Below are 19,079 nucleotides of genomic sequence, written 5' to 3' on the forward strand. Positions count from 1 at the left end.
AACAGATCGCCCTGGTTCGTGATGCATGTCTCCACATGATTGTACCACGCATGCAGTCGCCTGTAATATATCCCTTAACCCTTACCGTGCTGGGACCGGGCCGGTTGCGCTAGGACATAGGACGTCTTGCCTGGCGACACTGATCTCTGATTACAGATTAGGCTTATTTTAGTATTAGTTGGTTAACGGATTTTTTTTTCTGAATACAGTGGGTCTGTGTTCGAAATAAATGTATGAAAAATAAACCTTTATTTTAAATTATTTTATTAGTAAGAGAGAGGGTGGAGAGAGAGAGGGGTGGAGAACGGGAGGAGGGAGAGAGATATAGAGTGAGGGCTGGAGAGAAGAGAGAGAGAGGGGAGGTAGAGAGCAATGTAGAGAGTGGGGTGGAGAACGGGAGAGAGAAGAGTGAAGGAGAGAGAGGGGCTGAGGAGAAGAGAGGGAGAGAGGAATATAGAGAGAGGGGCTGGAGACAAGGGGGAGAGAGGGGTGGAGAACGGGAGAGAGAAGAGTGAAGGAGAGGGAGGGGCTGAGGAGAAGAGAGACAGGGAGCAATGTAGAGAGAGGGCTAGAGAAACGGGGGAGAGAGAGAGGGGAGAAAGAGAGCAATGTAGAGAGAGGGGTGGGGAACGGGAGGGAGAGGGTGAGAGAGAGAGCAGGAGATAGATGAGGTTTGAGAGAAGAGAGAGGGAGGGAGCAATATAGAGAGAGGGGCTGGAGAGAAGGGAGAGAGAGAGCAATGTAGAGAAAGGGGTGGAGAAATGGAGACAGAAGAGAGAGTGGGAGAGAGAGGGGCTGGTGAGAAGGGAGAGAGCAATATAGAGAGAGGGCTGGAGAGAAGGGGAGAGAGAGCAATGTAGAGAGAGGGGTGGAGAAAGGGAGAGAGAAGAGAGTGAGAGAGGGGCTGGAGAGAAGGGAGAGAGCAATATAGAGAGAGGGCTGGAGAGAAGGGGAGAGAGAGCAATGTAGAGAGAGGGGTGGAGAAAGAGAGAGAGAGGAGAGAGTGAGGGGTTGGGCAGAAGGGAGAGGTAGAGGTAGAGAGCAATATAGAGAGAGGGCTGGAGAAAAGGGGGAGAGAGAACAATATAGAGAGAGCTGGAAAGAAGGGAGATAGAGACTGGGAGAGAGCAATATGAAGAGTGAGTGAGTGAGTGAGTGAGTTGGGTTTAACGCCGCTTTTAACAGTATTCCAGTTATATCACGGCGTGTCAGCTTAATGTGGGAGGAAAGCCCGATGTGATGCAGGTCTCCGACGTTTACCACTTCGCTGAAACCCACGAGCACGGGTATGGTGCTGACAAACCTAGAAACATAATTGGGGCGAACCGGGATTCGAACCCACAATCATAGGTTTCTGGCGTGTCCTGGGGACGCAACTCTGCACAGCGAATCGCGGCGCTTTAGACGACTGGGCCACCCGTGCCCCCCAATATGAAGAGAGTGCTGAGAGAAGCGAGACACAGAGAGAGCGGAAAGAGAGGGAGGGGAAAGAGACGATGTAGTCATTTATTTTGCGGTGATCATTTAATAGTTTTACACCTGAATAAATACACCTGTGGGGTATAGACATCGCAGCATACCTATATATATATATATATATATATATATATATATATATATATCCCCCTTAACACATTCATAGCACGGTCATTTCAGTATATCAGTAAATCTGTATATATCGGTTGACGTACAACACGTCCTTTCGAACATGCTTGCACATTATAGGCTCAACGTGATCCGCGGCTTGTTGTCCATGGCTTAATCAAACATCGTACGTGTCACCAAAGATATTGTGTTTAAATAATTATAACGTGCTAACAACAAAACACCGCATACAAATGTCACGAGTTGGGGACTGATGCATATACTTAATATGATAAGTACACCTGTGTTAGTTAAACCTTTGATGTGCCGCCAGGCCTAACGTGCCTCAACGCTCGGGCGACCAACGACGACCTCAGCAGGGATTACATTGATTGTTGCTAAATCCCATATTGAGGATAATAAGTGTCTGGAAATGTGCCCCCGAGAGGCCTTACTTGAAGAATGCTGCAATTGTTTACAGTTGTTTAGGTAAATGGTAAATCGGCTAGATCAGGATAGAACATCGGAGTGTTATGACGTGTAGATCAACTCGGAACACGTGATCTGCTGATAAGGTAGTAACTGATACTATAGTGCAGCTAGATTCACGCTTAGTCTCAAAAAAAATATATTGATAGAAACAAGCAGTTACAGTCCAATTGAAAAGGAGCCCCATTGAGATGGGAGTGATCCTGTGGGAAAATCTAGACTTGCTTTATTTAGGGTTGTGTCATAACATTAAGGGCTGGGCGGAAGGGGAAATTGTTTTAGGGACTGTGAGACAGTCTATATGTTAGCGTTGTCGGTGTGGTTTGTGAGTCATCTTCCCGAGGCAAGAGAGTTAACTGACTTTAAAAGTCCAGGTTCCACGCTTGCCGAACTAGGCTGGTATTATGGACTTACATTTTGGCTGGACTAACGAGTCTATGCATAGTCCAATCAAAATCTCGCACCGAAATCGAAAAGCAGATTTCGGTCGATTGTAGGATTTGCAAAACATGTTCACCGCTATCTCGTTGTCAACAGATATTTTCTAAATCTTTTCATGTTTTTAATCAAGGTGCTCACGTGATTTGGTGCATTTCGCGATGTAAGACCCGTTTTATCACAATATAGATCTTTATTATCGATCAGATCGTCTTGACTGGGCGCCGCCGTTTTGTTTGAAACAAATGCAAGAGATACGAGAGGTGGAATCTGATTGGTCCATAGGAGAGGCATAGAAGGCACGTAACTCGTAATAGCCACTGGTGGCGCTCCGATCGAGCCCAGGAATTCCAGCCTAGTTCAGCAAGGGCGGAAACTGAACTTTTATAGTCAGTTAACTCACTTGCCTCGGGAAGATTGGTGTGTGTCTGTTTCTACAACATTGATAAACCAAGGTAATATGAAGTCATTATTTGAGAGAAGATGAGAGAGAGGAAGAGGAGAGGCTAGGGAGATGTGAGAGAAGAGAAAAGATCTACAAAGGGGTGGTTGGGGTTTTGACAGGAAGCAACTGTATCAGAGCGATGGAGAGAGATGCAGACCAACAAGGAGAGATGCATATAGAACGGTATACGCTTTTAGCAATATTCCAGCAATATCACGACGGGGGACACCAGAAATGGGCTTCACACATTTTATCCATGTCGGGAATCGAACCCGGGTCTTCGGCGTGACCAGCGTATGCTTTGACCACTAGGCTACCCGACCGCCCCTGGAGGGAGCGGGATGATGAAGGGAGCGGGGAGGTGAAGGGAGCGGGATGGTGAAGGGAGCGGGGTGGTGAAGGGAGCAAGATTGTGAAGGGAGCGGGATGGTGAAGATAGCCAGATGGTGAAGGGAGCGGGATGGTGAAGGGGGCGGGATGGTGAAGATAGCCAGATGATGAAGGGAGCGGTGTGGTGAAGGGAGCCGGATTGTGAAGGGGGCGGGATGGTGAAGGGGGCCGGATTGTGAAGGGGGCGGGATGGTGAAGGGAGCGGTGTGGTGGAGGGAGCGGGATGGTGAAGGGAGCGGGATGGTAAAGGGAGCGGGGTGGTGAAGGGAGCGGGATGGTGAAGGGAGCGGGATGGTGAAGGGAGCGGGATGGAGAAGGGAGCGGAATGGAGAAGGGAGCGGGATGGCGAAGGGAGCGGGATGGTGAAGATAGCCGGATGGTGAAGGGAGCGGAAAGGAGAAGGGAGGAGGATGGTGAAGGGAGCGGGAGTGTGAAGGGAGCGGGATGGTGAGGGGAGCGGGATGGTGAAGGGAGCGGGATGGTGAAGGGAGCGGAATGGTGAAGGGAGGAGGATGGTGAAGGGAGCGGGATGGTGAAGGGAGCGGGGATGGTGAAGGGAGCGGGATGGTGAAGGGAGCGGGATGGTGAAGGGAGCAGGATGGTGAAGGGAGCGGGATGGTGAAGGGAGCGGGAGTTTGAAGGGAGGAGGATGGTGAAGGGAGCGGGATGGTGAAGGGAGCGGGGATGATGAAGGGAGTGGGATGGTGAAGGGAGCGGGATGGTGAAGGGAGCGGGGATGGTGAAGGGAGCGGGATGGTGAAGGGAGCGGGGATGGTGAAGGGAGCGGGATGGTGAAGGGAGCGGGATGGAGAAGGGAGCGGGAAGGTGAAGGAAGCGGGATGGTGAAGGGAGTGGGATGGAGAAGGGAGCGGGAAGGTGAAGGGAGCGGGATGGTGAAGGGAGCGGGATGGTGAAGGGAGCGGGATGGTGAAGATAGCCAGATGGTGAAGGGAGCGGGATGGTGAAGATAGCCACATGATGAAGGGAGCAGGATGGTGAAGGGAGCGGGATGGTGAAGGGAGCGGGAAGGTGAAGATAGCCAGATGGTGAAGGGAGCGGGATGGTGAAGGGAGCGGGATGGTGAAGGGAGCGGGATGGAGAAGGGAGCGGGAAGGTGAAGGGAGCGGGAAGGTGAAGGGAGCGGGAAGGTGAAGGGAGCGGGAAGGTGAAGGGAGCGGGATGGTGAAGGGAGCGGGATGGAGAAGGGAGCGGGATGGTGAAGGGAGCGGGATGGAGAAGGGAGCGGGAAGGTGAAAGGAGCGGGATGGTGAAGGGAGCGGGAAGGTGAAGGGAGCGGGAAGGTGAAGGGAGCGGGATGGTGAAGGGAGCGGGATGGAGAAGGGAGCGGGAAGGTGAAGGGAGCGGGATGGTGAAGGGAGCGGGATGGTGAAGGGAGCGGGAAGGTGAAGGGAGCGGGATGGTGAAGGGAGCGGGATGGTGAAGGGAGCGGGATGGTGAAGGGAGCGGGATGGTGAAGGGAGCGGGAAGGTGAAGGGAGCGAGATGGTGAAGGGAGCGGGATGGTGAAGGGAGCGGGAAGGTGAAGGGAGCGGGGATGGTGAAGGGAGCGGGATGGTGAAGGGAGCGGGGATGGTGAAGGGAGCGGGATGGTGAAGGGAGCGGGATGGAGAAGGGAGCGGGAAGGTGAAGGAAGCGGGATGGTGAAGGGAGTGGGATGGAGAAGGGAGCGGGAAGGTGAAGGGAGCGGGATGGTGAAGGGAGCGGGATGGTGAAGGGAGCGGGATGGTGAAGATAGCCAGATGGTGAAGGGAGCGGGATGGTGAAGACAGCCACATGATGAAGGGAGCAGGATGGTGAAGGGAGCGGGATGGTGAAGGGAGCGGGAAGGTGAAGATAGCCAGATGGTGAAGGGAGCGGGATGGTGAAGGGAGCGGGATGGTGAAGGGAGCGGGATGGAGAAGGGAGCGGGAAGGTGAAGGGAGCGGGAAGGTGAAGGGAGCGGGAAGGTGAAGGGAGCGGGAAGGTGAAGGGAGCGGGATGGTGAAGGGAGCGGGATGGAGAAGGGAGCGGGATGGTGAAGGGAGCGGGATGGAGAAGGGAGCGGGAAGGTGAAAGGAGCGGGATGGTGAAGGGAGCGGGAAGGTGAAGGGAGCGGGAAGGTGAAGGGAGCGGGATGGTGAAGGGAGCGGGATGGAGAAGGGAGCGGGAAGGTGAAGGGAGCGGGATGGTGAAGGGAGCGGGATGGTGAAGGGAGCGGGAAGGTGAAGGGAGCGGGATGGTGAAGGGAGCGGGATGGTGAAGGGAGCGGGATGGTGAAGGGAGCGGGAAGGTGAAGGGAGCGAGATGGTGAAGGGAGCGGGATGGTGAAGGGAGCGGGAAGGTGAAGGGAGCGGGATGGTGAAGGGAGCGGGATGGTGAAGGGAGCGGGATGGTGAAGGGAGCGGGAAGGTGAAGATAGCTAGATGATGAAGGGAGCGGGATGGTGAAGGGAGCGGGATGGTGAAGGGAGCGGGATGGAGAAGGGAGCGGGAAGGTGAAGGGAGCGGGATGGTGAAGGGAGCGGGATGGTAAAAGGGAGCGGGAAGGTGAAGGGAGCGGGATGGTGAAGGGAGCGGGATGGTGAAGGGAGCGGGATGGAGAAGGGAGCGGGATGGTGAAGGGAGCGGGATGGTGAAGGGAGCGGGAAGGTGAAGGGAGCGGGATGGTGAAGGGAGCGAGATGGAGAAGGGAGCGGGATGGTGAAGGGAGCGGAATGGAGAAGGGAGCGGGATGGTGAAGGGAGCGGGATGGTGAAGGGAGCGGGAAGGTGAAGGGAGCGGGAAGGTGAATGGAGCGGGATGGAGAAGGGAGCGGGGTGGTGAAGGGAGCGGGATGGTGAAGGGAGCGGGATGGTGAAGGGAGCGGGAAGGTGAAGGGAGCGGGATGGTGAAGGGAGCGGGAAGGTGAAGGGAGCGGGATGGTGAAGGGAGCGGGATGGTGAAGGGAGCAGGATGGTGAAGATAGCCAGATGGTGAAGGGAGCGGGATGGTGAAGATAGCCAGATGATGAAGGGAGCGGGATGGTGAAGGGAGCGGGATGGTGAAAGGAGCGGGATGGTGAAAGGAGCGGGATGGTGAAGGGAGCGGGATGGAGAAGGGAGCGGGATGGTGAAGGGAGCGGGGTGGAGAAGGGAGCGGGATGGTGAAGGGAGCGGGGTGGAGAAGGGAGCGGGATGGTGAAGGGAGCGGGATAGAGAAGGGAGAGGGATGGCGAAGGGAGCGGGATGGCGAAGGGAGCGGGATGGTGAAGGGAGCGGGATGGCGAAGGGAGCGTGATGGCGTAGGAAGCGTGATGGTGAAGGGAGCGGGATGGTGAAGAGAGCGGGATGGTGAAGGGAGCGGGATGGTGAAGGGAGCGGGAGTGTGAAGGGAGCGGGATGGTGAAGGGAGCGGGAGGGTGAAGGGAGCGGGATGGTAAAAGGAGCGGGATGGTGAAGGGAGCGGGATGGTGATGGTGAAGGGAGCGGGATGGTGAAGGGAGCGGGATGGTGAAAGGAGCGGGATGGTGAAGGGAGCGGGATGGTGAAGAGAGCGGGAGTGTGAAGGGAGCGGGATGGTGAAGGGAGCGGGATGGTGAAGGGAGCGGGATGGTGAAAGGAGCGGGATGGTGAAGGGAGCGGGATGGTGAAGGGAGCGGGATGGTGATGGTGAAGGGAGCGGGATGGTGAAGGGAGCGGGATGGTGAAGAGAGCGGGAGTGTGAAGGGAGCGGGAGTGTGAAGGGAGCGGGATGGTGAAGGGAGCGGGATGGTGAAAGGAGCGGGAAAGAGAAGGGAGCGGGAGTGTGAAGGGAGCGGGATGGTGAAGGAAGGTATGTGAGGTTTTCATTCCAGATCAAGCTGACACGCCGTCATTTAACTGACATAGGTGAGGTGGTTAGGTGAAATTGGGTTTAACGTCGCGTCCAAGATTATTGCACTTATATAACGACGTGCATGTACTTGTGTACATGACTTGTGTGTGTTTGTGTGGCTGCTTGTGCTAGTCCGGACTGATTTATAGTGCTGGCTCACTGGGATACCATGCCGCAGTTTAACATGAATACCCCACTCAGACACAGTATTGTGACTCCGAGCCGACCAGTCCTTGTTTTAGCCCCTTTATGCCGAGCGCCAGACAGGGTAACAACAAGTACCATCTTTTAACGTCTTTTTGTATGACGCGGCCGGGGATCGAAACCCGGACCTTCCGCTCTCCGGGCGGACGCTCTACCATTAGACCACGGAGGCGGTCTTAACTGACATAGTGTTCAAGCATGTACTAAATAAAACAAACTCACCGTAATACGACCAATCAGTATGCAAGTCGTATACATATATATATATATATATATATATATATAAGTATGTACGGGTCATATATATATATATATATATATATATGAAAATAGACCTATCGCTGATCTGTCTGCTTTGTTGAACGTGACCCGTAGACCCGGCTGAGACACTGGGAATACACCTCTCTGATCACTCCCACAATGTAACTGACTGTCATTGGTGTTAACAACTCCCCTCAGGTCTCAGAAGTAGCGAGCAATCAGCCTCGGGGTGTATAACACACGTTGCCGGTACAGTTGATAATGCTCTGCTGAATAGATTGCACAAAAACCTGCCACGTGATATGGGTGTGGGGGTTGTCTCAACGTTGTTCAGTCTCGTGTGTGTGAGTGAGTTGGGTTTAACGTCGCTTTTATCAGTATTCCAGTTATATCACAGCGTGTCAGCTTAATGTGGGAGGAGAGCCCGAAGTGATGCAGGTCTCAGACGTTTACCACTTCGGTGAAACCCACGAGTACGGGTATGGTGCTGACAAACCTAGAAACATAACCGGGACTCGAACCCACAATCATAGGTTTCTGGCGTGCCCAAGGGAAGCAACTCTGCACAGCGAATCGCGGCGACTTAGACGACCGGACCACCAGTGACACCTTTGTCAGGCTCAAGAAACAGAAATTCTAATTAACCCGAATGCGATTATTTGGCATTCTCTATCCAAACCTATTCTACTGGAAGTTATACAATTATTGGTATTATTAATACATATTTGTGTTCATATTTCTTATCAGTGACATACATCAGATGGTGGAAATACCAATACGTACATACACCCGAAACACAAGTGTCAAAACATGAGGTGTCACCCTAGGCAAGTGGGCTGGTTCATATATACCTCAATTTACTTGGTAGTGAATGGGTATTCATAAATAAGGCGGATGTAAAACATTCTAGCGCCCGTAGGCAGATTGGGTTGTATATTCCCTAGGGAGTTGAGACAGATAATGGGAATGCACTAGCCGGGAAACAAATAAATACTAGTACCTGAATTATTGTGGATTAAAACATAACACAACACAACATAAAAATAAATATGGCATTTGGGGTGAAATGAAATCCTCATAATAACGCATTACAACCTTTGTCAATAAAATGTATTCAAGGTAATAAATCTTAGTATTTCAAGTAAAAGCACAACTGAACTCAAATTCCTAAATGAATGAAAATAAATGCCGTTATTATAAGTCAGACAATGCATATTCTAATCCTTATATGAAGGAACTTACGTGATCAAGCAGGTTGACCCACCAACAATACTGTTTGGATTCTAGGTTAGAATAGGTCCCAAACAAACTATGGATTCGAATGGTCAGGCTCGTTCACCCCGACGACTGTCACTCTATTGATCACTGCATTGTCTGGTCCAGACTCGATTATTTACATGCAACCGTCATATATCTGGAATATTGCTGACAACAAACACAGTCGAAACATTTCGCCGTTTTATCAGCTGACATTCACACAACTCACACGCCAACATATTGTACGAGCGTTTCAGTGAAGTCGCCCCAACACTAGTGAGTGAGTGAGTATGGTTTTACGCCGCTTTTAGCAATATTCCAGCAATATCACGGCGGGGATCACCAGAAATGGCCTTCACACATTGTACCCATGTCGGGAATCGAACCCGGGTCTTAGGCGTGACGAGCGAACACTTTAACCACTAGGCTACCCGACCGCCCCCCATGTGGTTACAGTTCTGAGTATATAACCTAGATACCCCTATATGACTACATTTATTTCAAAACTTTCATCATGCCTTTAAATTTTATACAGTTATATGAACTATTTTTGAAGGCGTTAGTTTCAATGATATGAATGTCCCGCAGTCTGGAGAGCTATGGGACTGCCTTTAGTCACTAGAATCAACGCTCATAGTCTGCAAACATGTGTAAAATGTGGACAATATCGGACCAATGCTTCCCCAGTTTCAGATGAGAGAATCGCGGTGTATTTAAGACTCAGAATGCATGTTTCACTCAAGAACTGATCGCGGAAACACACCCTTGATCGATGGAAATACCACGAAAATAGGTGACAGGACAGAACAGTACGCATAATATACATGCAACTACTTGACCAAGCCGTTACAAATTTCAGCCAACAACACTTTTTACTTTTGCATGAAGAACGCATCTACACACACTGTCCGATGGGAAGTAAGCCTGTAAGTGTGTGCGTGAATTTTCAAGGTGTCAGAATTAGACAAATTGAAGAAAAAAATGCATAATTTGATAAAATTGGCTATTACATTTTTGTTTTGTCATTAAAGTTTCCAAATTATGTCTTCGGGTATCTGAATTTGGCAAACATTTTGTTTCATTGTACTGTTATTCTAATTCTCAGTGAAAACATTGATAGAAATCATGTTTTTTACTTCATTTTCAAATCTTGTTAGTAGGTAAAACACTAATTACATTCAACTGTGACACTAAAACCATTATAACTGTGTATCACAATTTGTCTTGATCATTGTTCTATCCTATACAGAAATCAAAATGAAAATATATTACATCAGGGCTGAGATATTGTATATAATGTTACCCCACCCCCCAAAAAATCAATATTGACGAAGATTGCGAAGATTGAGATATTGATGTGTGAGATAATTGCAACAATGCTTAAAAACGCCAAAATAGTAAAATCATAAAGAAAAATTATGAGTTTTTCCATGAACATCTGTGGTGGCCTTCTTGAATTTCAAGATGGCCGTCATTTCGACATGTTCTCGAGATTAAAATCTAACATAGCTCTTCAACATGGTCATGTAATATATCATATGAGAGCTTTTTTATTGTCATGACAATGATGTACGTTATTCACTGACTAATGTGGTAAATGGATCCCTAACAATAAAACAAATGATATATTGAAAGCTATTTTTTTACGAGCGACACCAACCCCCCCCCCCCTCCCCAAGTCAGATTCCCATTAAATGGACGTATATATATATATATATATATATATATATATACTACAATATATATATATATATATATATATATATATATATATATATACTACTCTTTTGTCCAAGCATTTCACTAGTTTAGAAACGTATTTTATTAAAAAAAAACATGTGAATACTTGTAGTATTATGAAGTATATAAAAATTACATCACAGTCAAGTCACGTCTAGTTACCGCCAGAGTCCATCTTTTCGGGAGAGGTAGGTAAGTTTATTTCAACGGTTTGACTTTCACATATATAGTAAACATCTATAAAAGTGCTTTATCATGAACAAAATGCACAATGATCAAACAGAAAAAAATGTTTTATTCACGGCATATCCAACGGAACTGCACTGTGTACATTCAGACATTAGGATCCCGTATCCCCAGGCCTCGGGGGGTCATTTTAATGAGGGATGTGGCTATGGACATGAGGGCGATGTGTAGTCACATCCTTTCGTGTTGCTGTTGAACACGAGTCCAGCAGGACAGGGTCTGTCATCGAGGAGGATGCCAGCATGACAGGTTACGTACACATTGCAGCCATTGCAGGATTCATAGTTGCCGTCGGCCATACCGTTACAGTTGCTCACGCAGGTTGTACTGAAACAGAGAGGACACGTTGCATTCCGGTTATATGACATATAGATGTTTCCTCGGGTACAGGATTCAAACTTCGGCCTCATGACTGTAGTCCCCTGCCCTCCAAGAATACCAGGTGCCTAGTGGTTAAAGCGTTCGCTCGTCACCCCGAAGACCGGGTTCGAGTCCCGACATTGGTACAATGTGTGAAGCCGATTTCTAGTGTCCACCGCCGTGATATTGCTGGAATATTGCACAAAGCGGCGTAAAACCATACTTACTCACTCACTCCAAGAATACCTTGGTAATCTTATATTCATTACCAATCCATAGTTTCGTCTTTATTCTTTCATATTTTTTTTTTAATCGTGACACGATGCTTTGATATTTATATGTTATTATTATTATTTTCCTATTGTCTCATGTTCATATTACTTAATTATACCATTGTAATATGTTCTTGTTTTTAAAAAAATCATTTATATTTTTAAAGAATTTATCATATTTTAATCTTTTCATAACTCAAGATTTTATGTTTTCATATGTCTGATATCTTTTTCAAAACAAGTGACCAACCATGGGATAATGAGATAAATCACATTTTGACTTTTCATTATGTTTTAAAACTACAGCATCTTTGGAACATAAAAATAGAATTGGCAAGCTTCAATTTATTTTCATTATGATACATTACTTCTCATATATCGATCTTCACTGAAGTAAGTTGACGTCAAACGTCTTTATGACGTCATAGCACAGTTGTATCATTGCAACCCTTTCTCCTGGCGGGTCACAGCCATACATAAATACAGCCATTGTTAAAAAGTCCATAGCAATGTTAACGTCTATAATAAACTCTCAGCATGTTAAGCAACAATAAAAATTTAAAAAATGTTTCTATTTATTCATGGTTTCTTTTTCTTCAACTATTATCTCAACTTTAAAAACTATTCATTAGATTAACAATATACACAATGTGTCAAAATAAATGGCCACACATGAAATCTTACAAGCATAGTTAATTCGAACACTTCTTAAATGATCGAAATAAGGCTCCATAAAATATTTGTATTGTCCTTGAAGAATCCTTATTGGTATTGTGTCCAAAATTAGCACTTCGCTTATCTCGAATAACATACAGTTAGCTACGTTTATAACGAACACGCTTATAACTAACTGATGGATATAACGAACTTATTTTCGTTGTCCCGACCATATGCTGTACGTATGCTGTATATGCATATAACAAACTACGGTTATTACGAACTAAAATAAGTGAGTTCGTTTTAACCGTAGGTGACTGTATTCGATTATGATTCGACGACCCCGAGGACTTTGACATAACGAGATCAACACAACTCCAAGTACAACCAGTTACATACGGCGTGCATGTAGCGGAGCTCAACTCGAGGACTTTGAGATAACGAGATCAACACAAATCCAAGTACAACATTTACGTACGGCGTGCATGTGGCGGAGCTCAACTCGCAGTGCTTGAAGGAGTCGTCCCAGAGGGTGTCCCCGACGCATGGCCTGTCGTCGAAGATTTGCCCATGCCAGCAAGTGGCGTACACCTTGCAGCCGTTGCACGACTGGTAGTCGCCGTCAGGTAAGTCGGTACAGGTCGTGATGCACGGGTTTTGCGCTAGGTAACAAAAATGGTATTATTTATTATATATATTAACCCGTAAAGATACGGGTAAGAATTGGTCCTCAGGAACATATGCTTGGCGTAAGAGGCGACTAACGGGATCAGGTGGTCAAGCTTACTGGCTTGGCTGATGCATGCCATCGTATCCCAATGGCATTGATTGATGCCCATGATGTCAATCACTGGATTGTCTGGCACAGACAAGATTAATTACAGACCTCTGTCATATAGCCGGAATATTGCTGAGTGCGGCGATGGACATTTATAATTTAGAAATTCCAACCATCGTCATACAGCATATTGGTGAATCATTTTATAACCCATAAAATCTAGTTTGCAGGAAAAGTGCAAAGTCCAAAACACAACTATCAAACCCGTATTAAAGACACCACCATCGAATAGCCATTTCTTGATTGTTTTATTTCTAGCCGGGGACACGAGTGTATTCTAAGGCGCCACGATTCTCTGTAAAGAGTTGCGTCCCTTGGGCACGCCAGAAACCTATGACTGTGGGTTCGAATCCCGGTTCCCCCGATCATGTATCTAGGTTTGTCAGCACCATACCCGGGCTCGTGGGTTTCACCGAAGTGGTAAACGTCTGAGACCTGCATCACTTTGGGCTTTCCTCCCACATTAAGCTGACACGCCGTGATATAACTAGAATACTGTTAGAAGCGGCGTTAAACCCAACTCACTCACATATTTCTGGATACCATCAATCATTGGTGTACGCGTTCTTTTGTCAGGCAGTGTATGTTTAATCTCTCGCTGTCGATACTACCCAGATACGTGAGGGATTGAGGGAAAGTTGTTTCACAATTACTGCAGTCATAACACGAAGGTCTGTAGATCATCGGGGCCAGAGAAACCAATAGTTTATAGTTCTGGGCAACCATCCAAGTGTTCCATGAGCGATGATATGTCGGGGTAGCCATTGTGACCACCTGATACGCATCAGTCTACTCTTACCTCAGGCGTGGGCACTGAGACCTATTGTAACCAGGAATTGCCACACCATATTGTCCCAGACAGACAGTTCGAGTATAGAATGTATTCCTGAAAAATGTCTGAAAAAATACAATCTTTTAAAGTTCAACTCCAGTTTATAAGTTGCGCTTATAATTACATGTACAATAAACTGTTGCTTCTTTTACCAAAAAAAAAATGACAAGGTACTATATAAAACGCTATTTGTTCAAAACCGCCATCACCAGCTGATATAGTTTGTTACTTTGTGGTGAATACCCACCTGCAGCAAGTCCCAACAGACAGGCCAGGGCGGTGGCGATATTGGTAGGAGTTCGCATGGTTGTTGATGAACCTGGAACAATAGTAAAAGCAGATGTAAGCCATCATAATAACTCGTCTTGTGTGAACAGGTAGGACACATCACACTACTGAACGTTATCATCTACATGTCTAATGGTTGGTGGGGTGGCCTTGTGGTTTCAGTCTTGTGTGAACAGGTAGGATATATCACACTACAGAACGTTATCACCTACATGTCTAATGGTTGGTGGGGTGGCCTTGTGGTTTCAGTCTTGTGTGAACAGGTAGGACACATCACACTACTGAACGTTATCATCAAAATGTGTAATGGTTGGTGGGGTGGCCTTGTGGTTTCAGTCTTGTGTGAACAGGTAGGATATATCACACTACAGAACGTTATCACCTACATGTCTAATGGTTGGCGGGGCGGCCTTGTGGAATACATCACACTACTGAACGTTATCATCTACATGTCTAATGGTTGGCGGGGCGGCCTTGTGGGACACATCACACTACTGAACGTTATCATCAAAATGTGTAATGGTTGGTGGGGTGGCCTTGTGGTTTCAGTCTTGTGTGAACAGGTAGGATATATCACACTACAGAACGTTATCACCTACATGTCTAATGGTTGGTGGGGTGGCCTTGTGGTTTCAGTCTTGTGTGAACAGGTAGGATATATCACACTACAGAACGTTATCATCTACATGTCTAATGGTTGGTGGGGTGGCCTTGTGGTTCGGTTCGGTTGCCCACATGGGTTAACTGTAAGCAGGTTGTTTTAGACGTCCCCTCCCACGACATTGCTAGAATATTGCTAAAAGCATCATGACATTGCTGGTATATTGCTAAAAGCTCCATGATATTGCTGGAATATTGCTAAAAGCATCATGACATTGCTGGAATATTGCTAAAAGCTCCATGATATTGCTGGTATATTGCTAAAAGCTCCATGATATTGCTGGTATATTGCTAAAAGCTCCATGATATTGCTGGTATATTGCTAAAAGCTCCATGATATTGCTGGAATATTGCTAAAAGCTCCATGATATTGCTGGTATATTACTAAAAGCCCCATGACATTGCTGGAATATTGCTAAAAGCTCCATGACATTGCTGGAATATTGCTAAAAGCTCCATGATATTGCTGGAATATTGTTAAAAGCTCCATGACATTGCTGGAATATTGCTTAAAGCTCCATGGTATTGCTGGAAAATTGCAAAAAGCATCATGACATTGCTGGAATATTGCTAAAAGCATCATGACATTGCTGGAATATTGCTAAAAGCGTCATGACATTGCTGGAATATTGCCAAAAGCTCCATGATATTGCTGGAAAATTGCTAAAAGCATCATGACATTGCTGGAATATTGTTAAAAGCATCATGACATTGCTGGAATATTGCTAAAAGCTCCATGACATTGCTGGAATATTGCTAAAAGCTCCATGATATTGCTGGAATATTGCTAAAATCTCCATGATATTGCTGGAAAATTGCTAAAAGCATCATGACATTGCTGGAATATTGTTAAAAGCTCCATGATTTTCCTGGTATATTGCTAAAAGCGCCATTACATTGCTAGAATATTGCTAAAAGCGTCATGACATTGCTTGAATATTGCTAAAAGCGTCCTGTGATTCCTGGAATGTTTCTAAATGCTCCATGATATTGCTGGAATATTGCTAAATGCTCCATGATATTGCTGGAATATTACTAAATGCGGCGTAAAACCTTACTCGCCCACTCATAAAATGTGTAAAGGAATCTCATGTAGTCATCCGCACTCATATCTTTCAAATGTAATATATACTACGTTCTATTCATTTCAGAAATAAAACAGGTCCACTGCAACACTTTATCACGTCAAATCTCCTACAATGACTGCAGCATCCTCAATTCTGATCAGAGGTTTCAAATGACATTATCATGACTCTGCTGGTTTCGAGATGACGTTTAGTGAATATTATATAGTCACTGGTGCCTTCGCTGTGCATTTAGGCATGTCGATCTGTGACCGTGGTTTGAATCCAAGGCTATGATACACTGATTTCAAACATCTTAGCTGACACACTATTACAAAACAGAAACACTGTTGGAAGCGTCGTTAACTTCACTGACTCAAAGGGGCGGTAGTATAGCGTCGTGGTTAAAGCGTTCGCTCGTCACACCAAAAAGCCCAGCTTCGATTCCCACATAAGTACAATGAGGGAAGCCCATGTCTGGTGTTGCCGGCTGATATTGCTAGAGAATTGCTTAAAGCGGCCTAAAACCATGCTTACCGAGATGAGGCAGGTGGTCACAGTGTACTCAATAGAGGTTCTTGTTCACCTGTGCAGTTAATGTTTCAGCACTTCTGATACAAGGCGTTAGAGGTGAGGTGAGCTGAAATAGGGTCTTACGTCGCGTCCAAGAGTATTGCACTTATGTGTGTGTGGCTGCTTGTACTAGTCCGGACTGATGCCGGTTTATAGTGCTAGCTCACTGAGGTACCATGCCGCAGTTTAATATGAATACCTCACTCAGACACACTATACTGACTCCGAGCCGACCAGTCCTTGTTTTAGCCGCTTAATACCAAGCGCCAGACAGGGTAACAACAGGTACCATCTTTTAGCGTCTTTTGGTATGACGCGGCCGGGCCTTCCGCTCTCCGGGCGGATGCTCTACCACTAGACCACTGAGGCGGTCTACAAGGAGTTGGACGCCACCACTACATCAATTATACAACTGTTACCAGAACAGCAAATATTTTACTCTTACCTTTGGATGTGGACGCAGAACTGATGCTTGCATATGTTGTACTTGCGTGTAGAGTTTATATAGCAGTATGTCTAGAGATTATCCGGCATTATCGTCTCCTCATCGCCCAACTGACCCCAGGCTACGCGCAGGCCTCTTGACATCCCTTGGGCGATGCCTGGATCAGCAATAGTGTTGGGGAGGTGTTCATAATGGCCGTGATGACGTGATACGGGCCTCTTTATTTGACTATCCGTGCGTATTTGTCAAGTGTTAAACTGTATGATATCGATGTACTGATTACAGGCAAATAAAAGGTAGTGATCAGAGATAAACACGATATTACGATGTCATAATTCAACGATAACAGTTAGGTTGGCCCTAAGCACTGAATGAATATTGGCATTTATATGTATGTATATGAAACAGAACCCCGTGATTAATCAGTTCAAGTGAGAGATCCTAAGGCCATAAACCTATAATCGTTGGTTCGAGTCCGAAGTTCGCCCTGATTATGTTTCTAGGTTTGTCAGCACCATACACGTATACTTCCTACACTTAACTGCGGTTATAACGAACTCAAAGGGACCACTAATTTTAGTTCGTTGTAGCCGTGGTTCGTTATATGCGTATATACAGCATATAGTCGGACAAAAAAAGTAAGTTCGTTATATCCGTCAGTTCGTTATAAGCGTGTTCGTTATAACCGTAGTTCGTTATATGCACATATACAGCATAACTACAGCAAATAGTCGGGACAAAAGAGTAAGTGCGTTATATCCGTCAGTTCGTTATAAGCGTGTTCGTTATAACCGTAGTGTACTGTATTTGATATATATTTATACCTCGTTAATATTTCTATGAATTTGAAATAAAGCGACAAAATCCTTTCCATATCCAATAGAAATGGAGTCGATTGTACGATTCCGATCAGCATGTGTTTATGAATCACTATCAAATAGTGATTAAACAAGGTGTTCTCGAAAAGGTGAGCGTGTCCTGCCACACCGGCATCCGTCACAAACACATGCAAAGGCAAGTCAACTGGTCACCTGAAAAACACGGGAACATATAGTTCAAGTCAAAATAGAGAAATGCGTCGGACACTATTTTTGTCACTGATGCGTCAAAGTTATTCGACTGCCGTCACATAGCATGTGCCGTCATATATTTGCAAAGTAGAAACTTCGATGGATGAAAATACAGTTAAACGACTGTGTTCTTATGTGGTTCTCAACAGTGGGAAGAGTTAGACAATATCCGGAAGATTCTTGATTGTATCCATCCTTTGATTTCATTTACTATGGAATGTGACCATAATGAGATTTCATTTTTTGGACGTGGAAATCATAAAGCAAGACCAATTAAACACGGATATTTACTAACAGTCAAGAACACGCATCAATAACGGCAATTCAATGTATGTCCTCCGTGGCACACGTAACTTAATAAAAGAATTAAAGACACATCTACAACTACAGGGGGCACGGGTGGCCCAGTCGTCTTAGGCGCCGCAATTCGCTGTGCAGAGTTGCGTCCCTTGGGCACGCCAGAAACCTATGATTGTGGGTTCGAATTTCGGATCGCCCCCATTATGTTTCTAGGTTTGTCAGCACCATACCCGTGTTCGTGGGTTTCACCGAAGCGGTAAACGTCTAAGACCTGCATCACTTCGGGCTTTCCACTCACATTAAGCTGACACGCTGTGATATAACTGGGATACTGATAAAAGCGGCGTTAAACCAAACTCACTCACTCACTCTACAACTACAAGGATATCAGCTGTAAATAAGCAATGAAAGTCCCACGAGAAACAAAGATGAAATTTGTTCGTATGTTTGTTGTTTAACGCCGCACTCATCAATATTCCAGCTATACGACGGCGGTCTGACAATAATCGAGTCTGGACCAGACAATCCAGTGATTGATATCATGAGCATTGATCCACGCAGTTAGTCCAAGTCAGCGAGCCTGACCACTTGACACATCGGTCGGGTAGCCTAGTGGTTAAAGCGTTCGCTCGTCACGCCGAAGACCCGGGTTCGATTCCCGACATGGGTACAATGTGTGAAGCCCATTTCTGGTGTCCCCCGCCGTGATATTGCTGGAATATTGCTAAAAGCGGCATACTCACTCACTCACTCACTGACCACTTGATCCCGTTAGTCTACATAAACACATACAGACACGGACATTCTTCCATCAGT

At 46.3% G+C, this 19,079-nt stretch overlaps 2 protein-coding genes across 2 annotated transcripts; both read right to left on the reverse strand.

Annotated features, from left to right (window-relative positions):
• Positions 1–74: 74 nt before the first annotated feature.
• On the reverse strand, positions 75–10,059 carry LOC139472748 (uncharacterized). Its single transcript, XM_071255216.1, has 3 exons — positions 10,055–10,059; positions 3,942–7,182; positions 75–146 (listed from the first exon to the last, which is right to left on the reverse strand). The coding sequence occupies exons 1-3, from the start codon at positions 10,057–10,059 to the stop codon at positions 75–77; spliced, it is 3,318 nt and encodes a 1,105-aa protein (XP_071111317.1).
• Positions 10,060–11,050: 991 nt separating this feature from the next.
• Positions 11,051–14,168, reverse strand: LOC139472621 (uncharacterized). The gene is made up of 3 exons (XM_071255089.1): positions 14,111–14,168; positions 12,672–12,855; positions 11,051–11,231 (listed from the first exon to the last, which is right to left on the reverse strand). Exons 1-3 carry the CDS (start codon positions 14,166–14,168, stop codon positions 11,051–11,053), a joined length of 423 nt encoding a protein of 140 aa, XP_071111190.1.
• Positions 14,169–19,079: the final 4,911 nt, after the last annotated feature.

This window comes from Haliotis cracherodii, unplaced genomic scaffold (genome assembly GCF_022045235.1).
Source record: "Haliotis cracherodii isolate W230 unplaced genomic scaffold, xgHalCrac1.p SCAF_25, whole genome shotgun sequence".
In the NCBI taxonomy this organism is placed as follows: Eukaryota; Metazoa; Mollusca; class Gastropoda; order Lepetellida; family Haliotidae; genus Haliotis; species Haliotis cracherodii.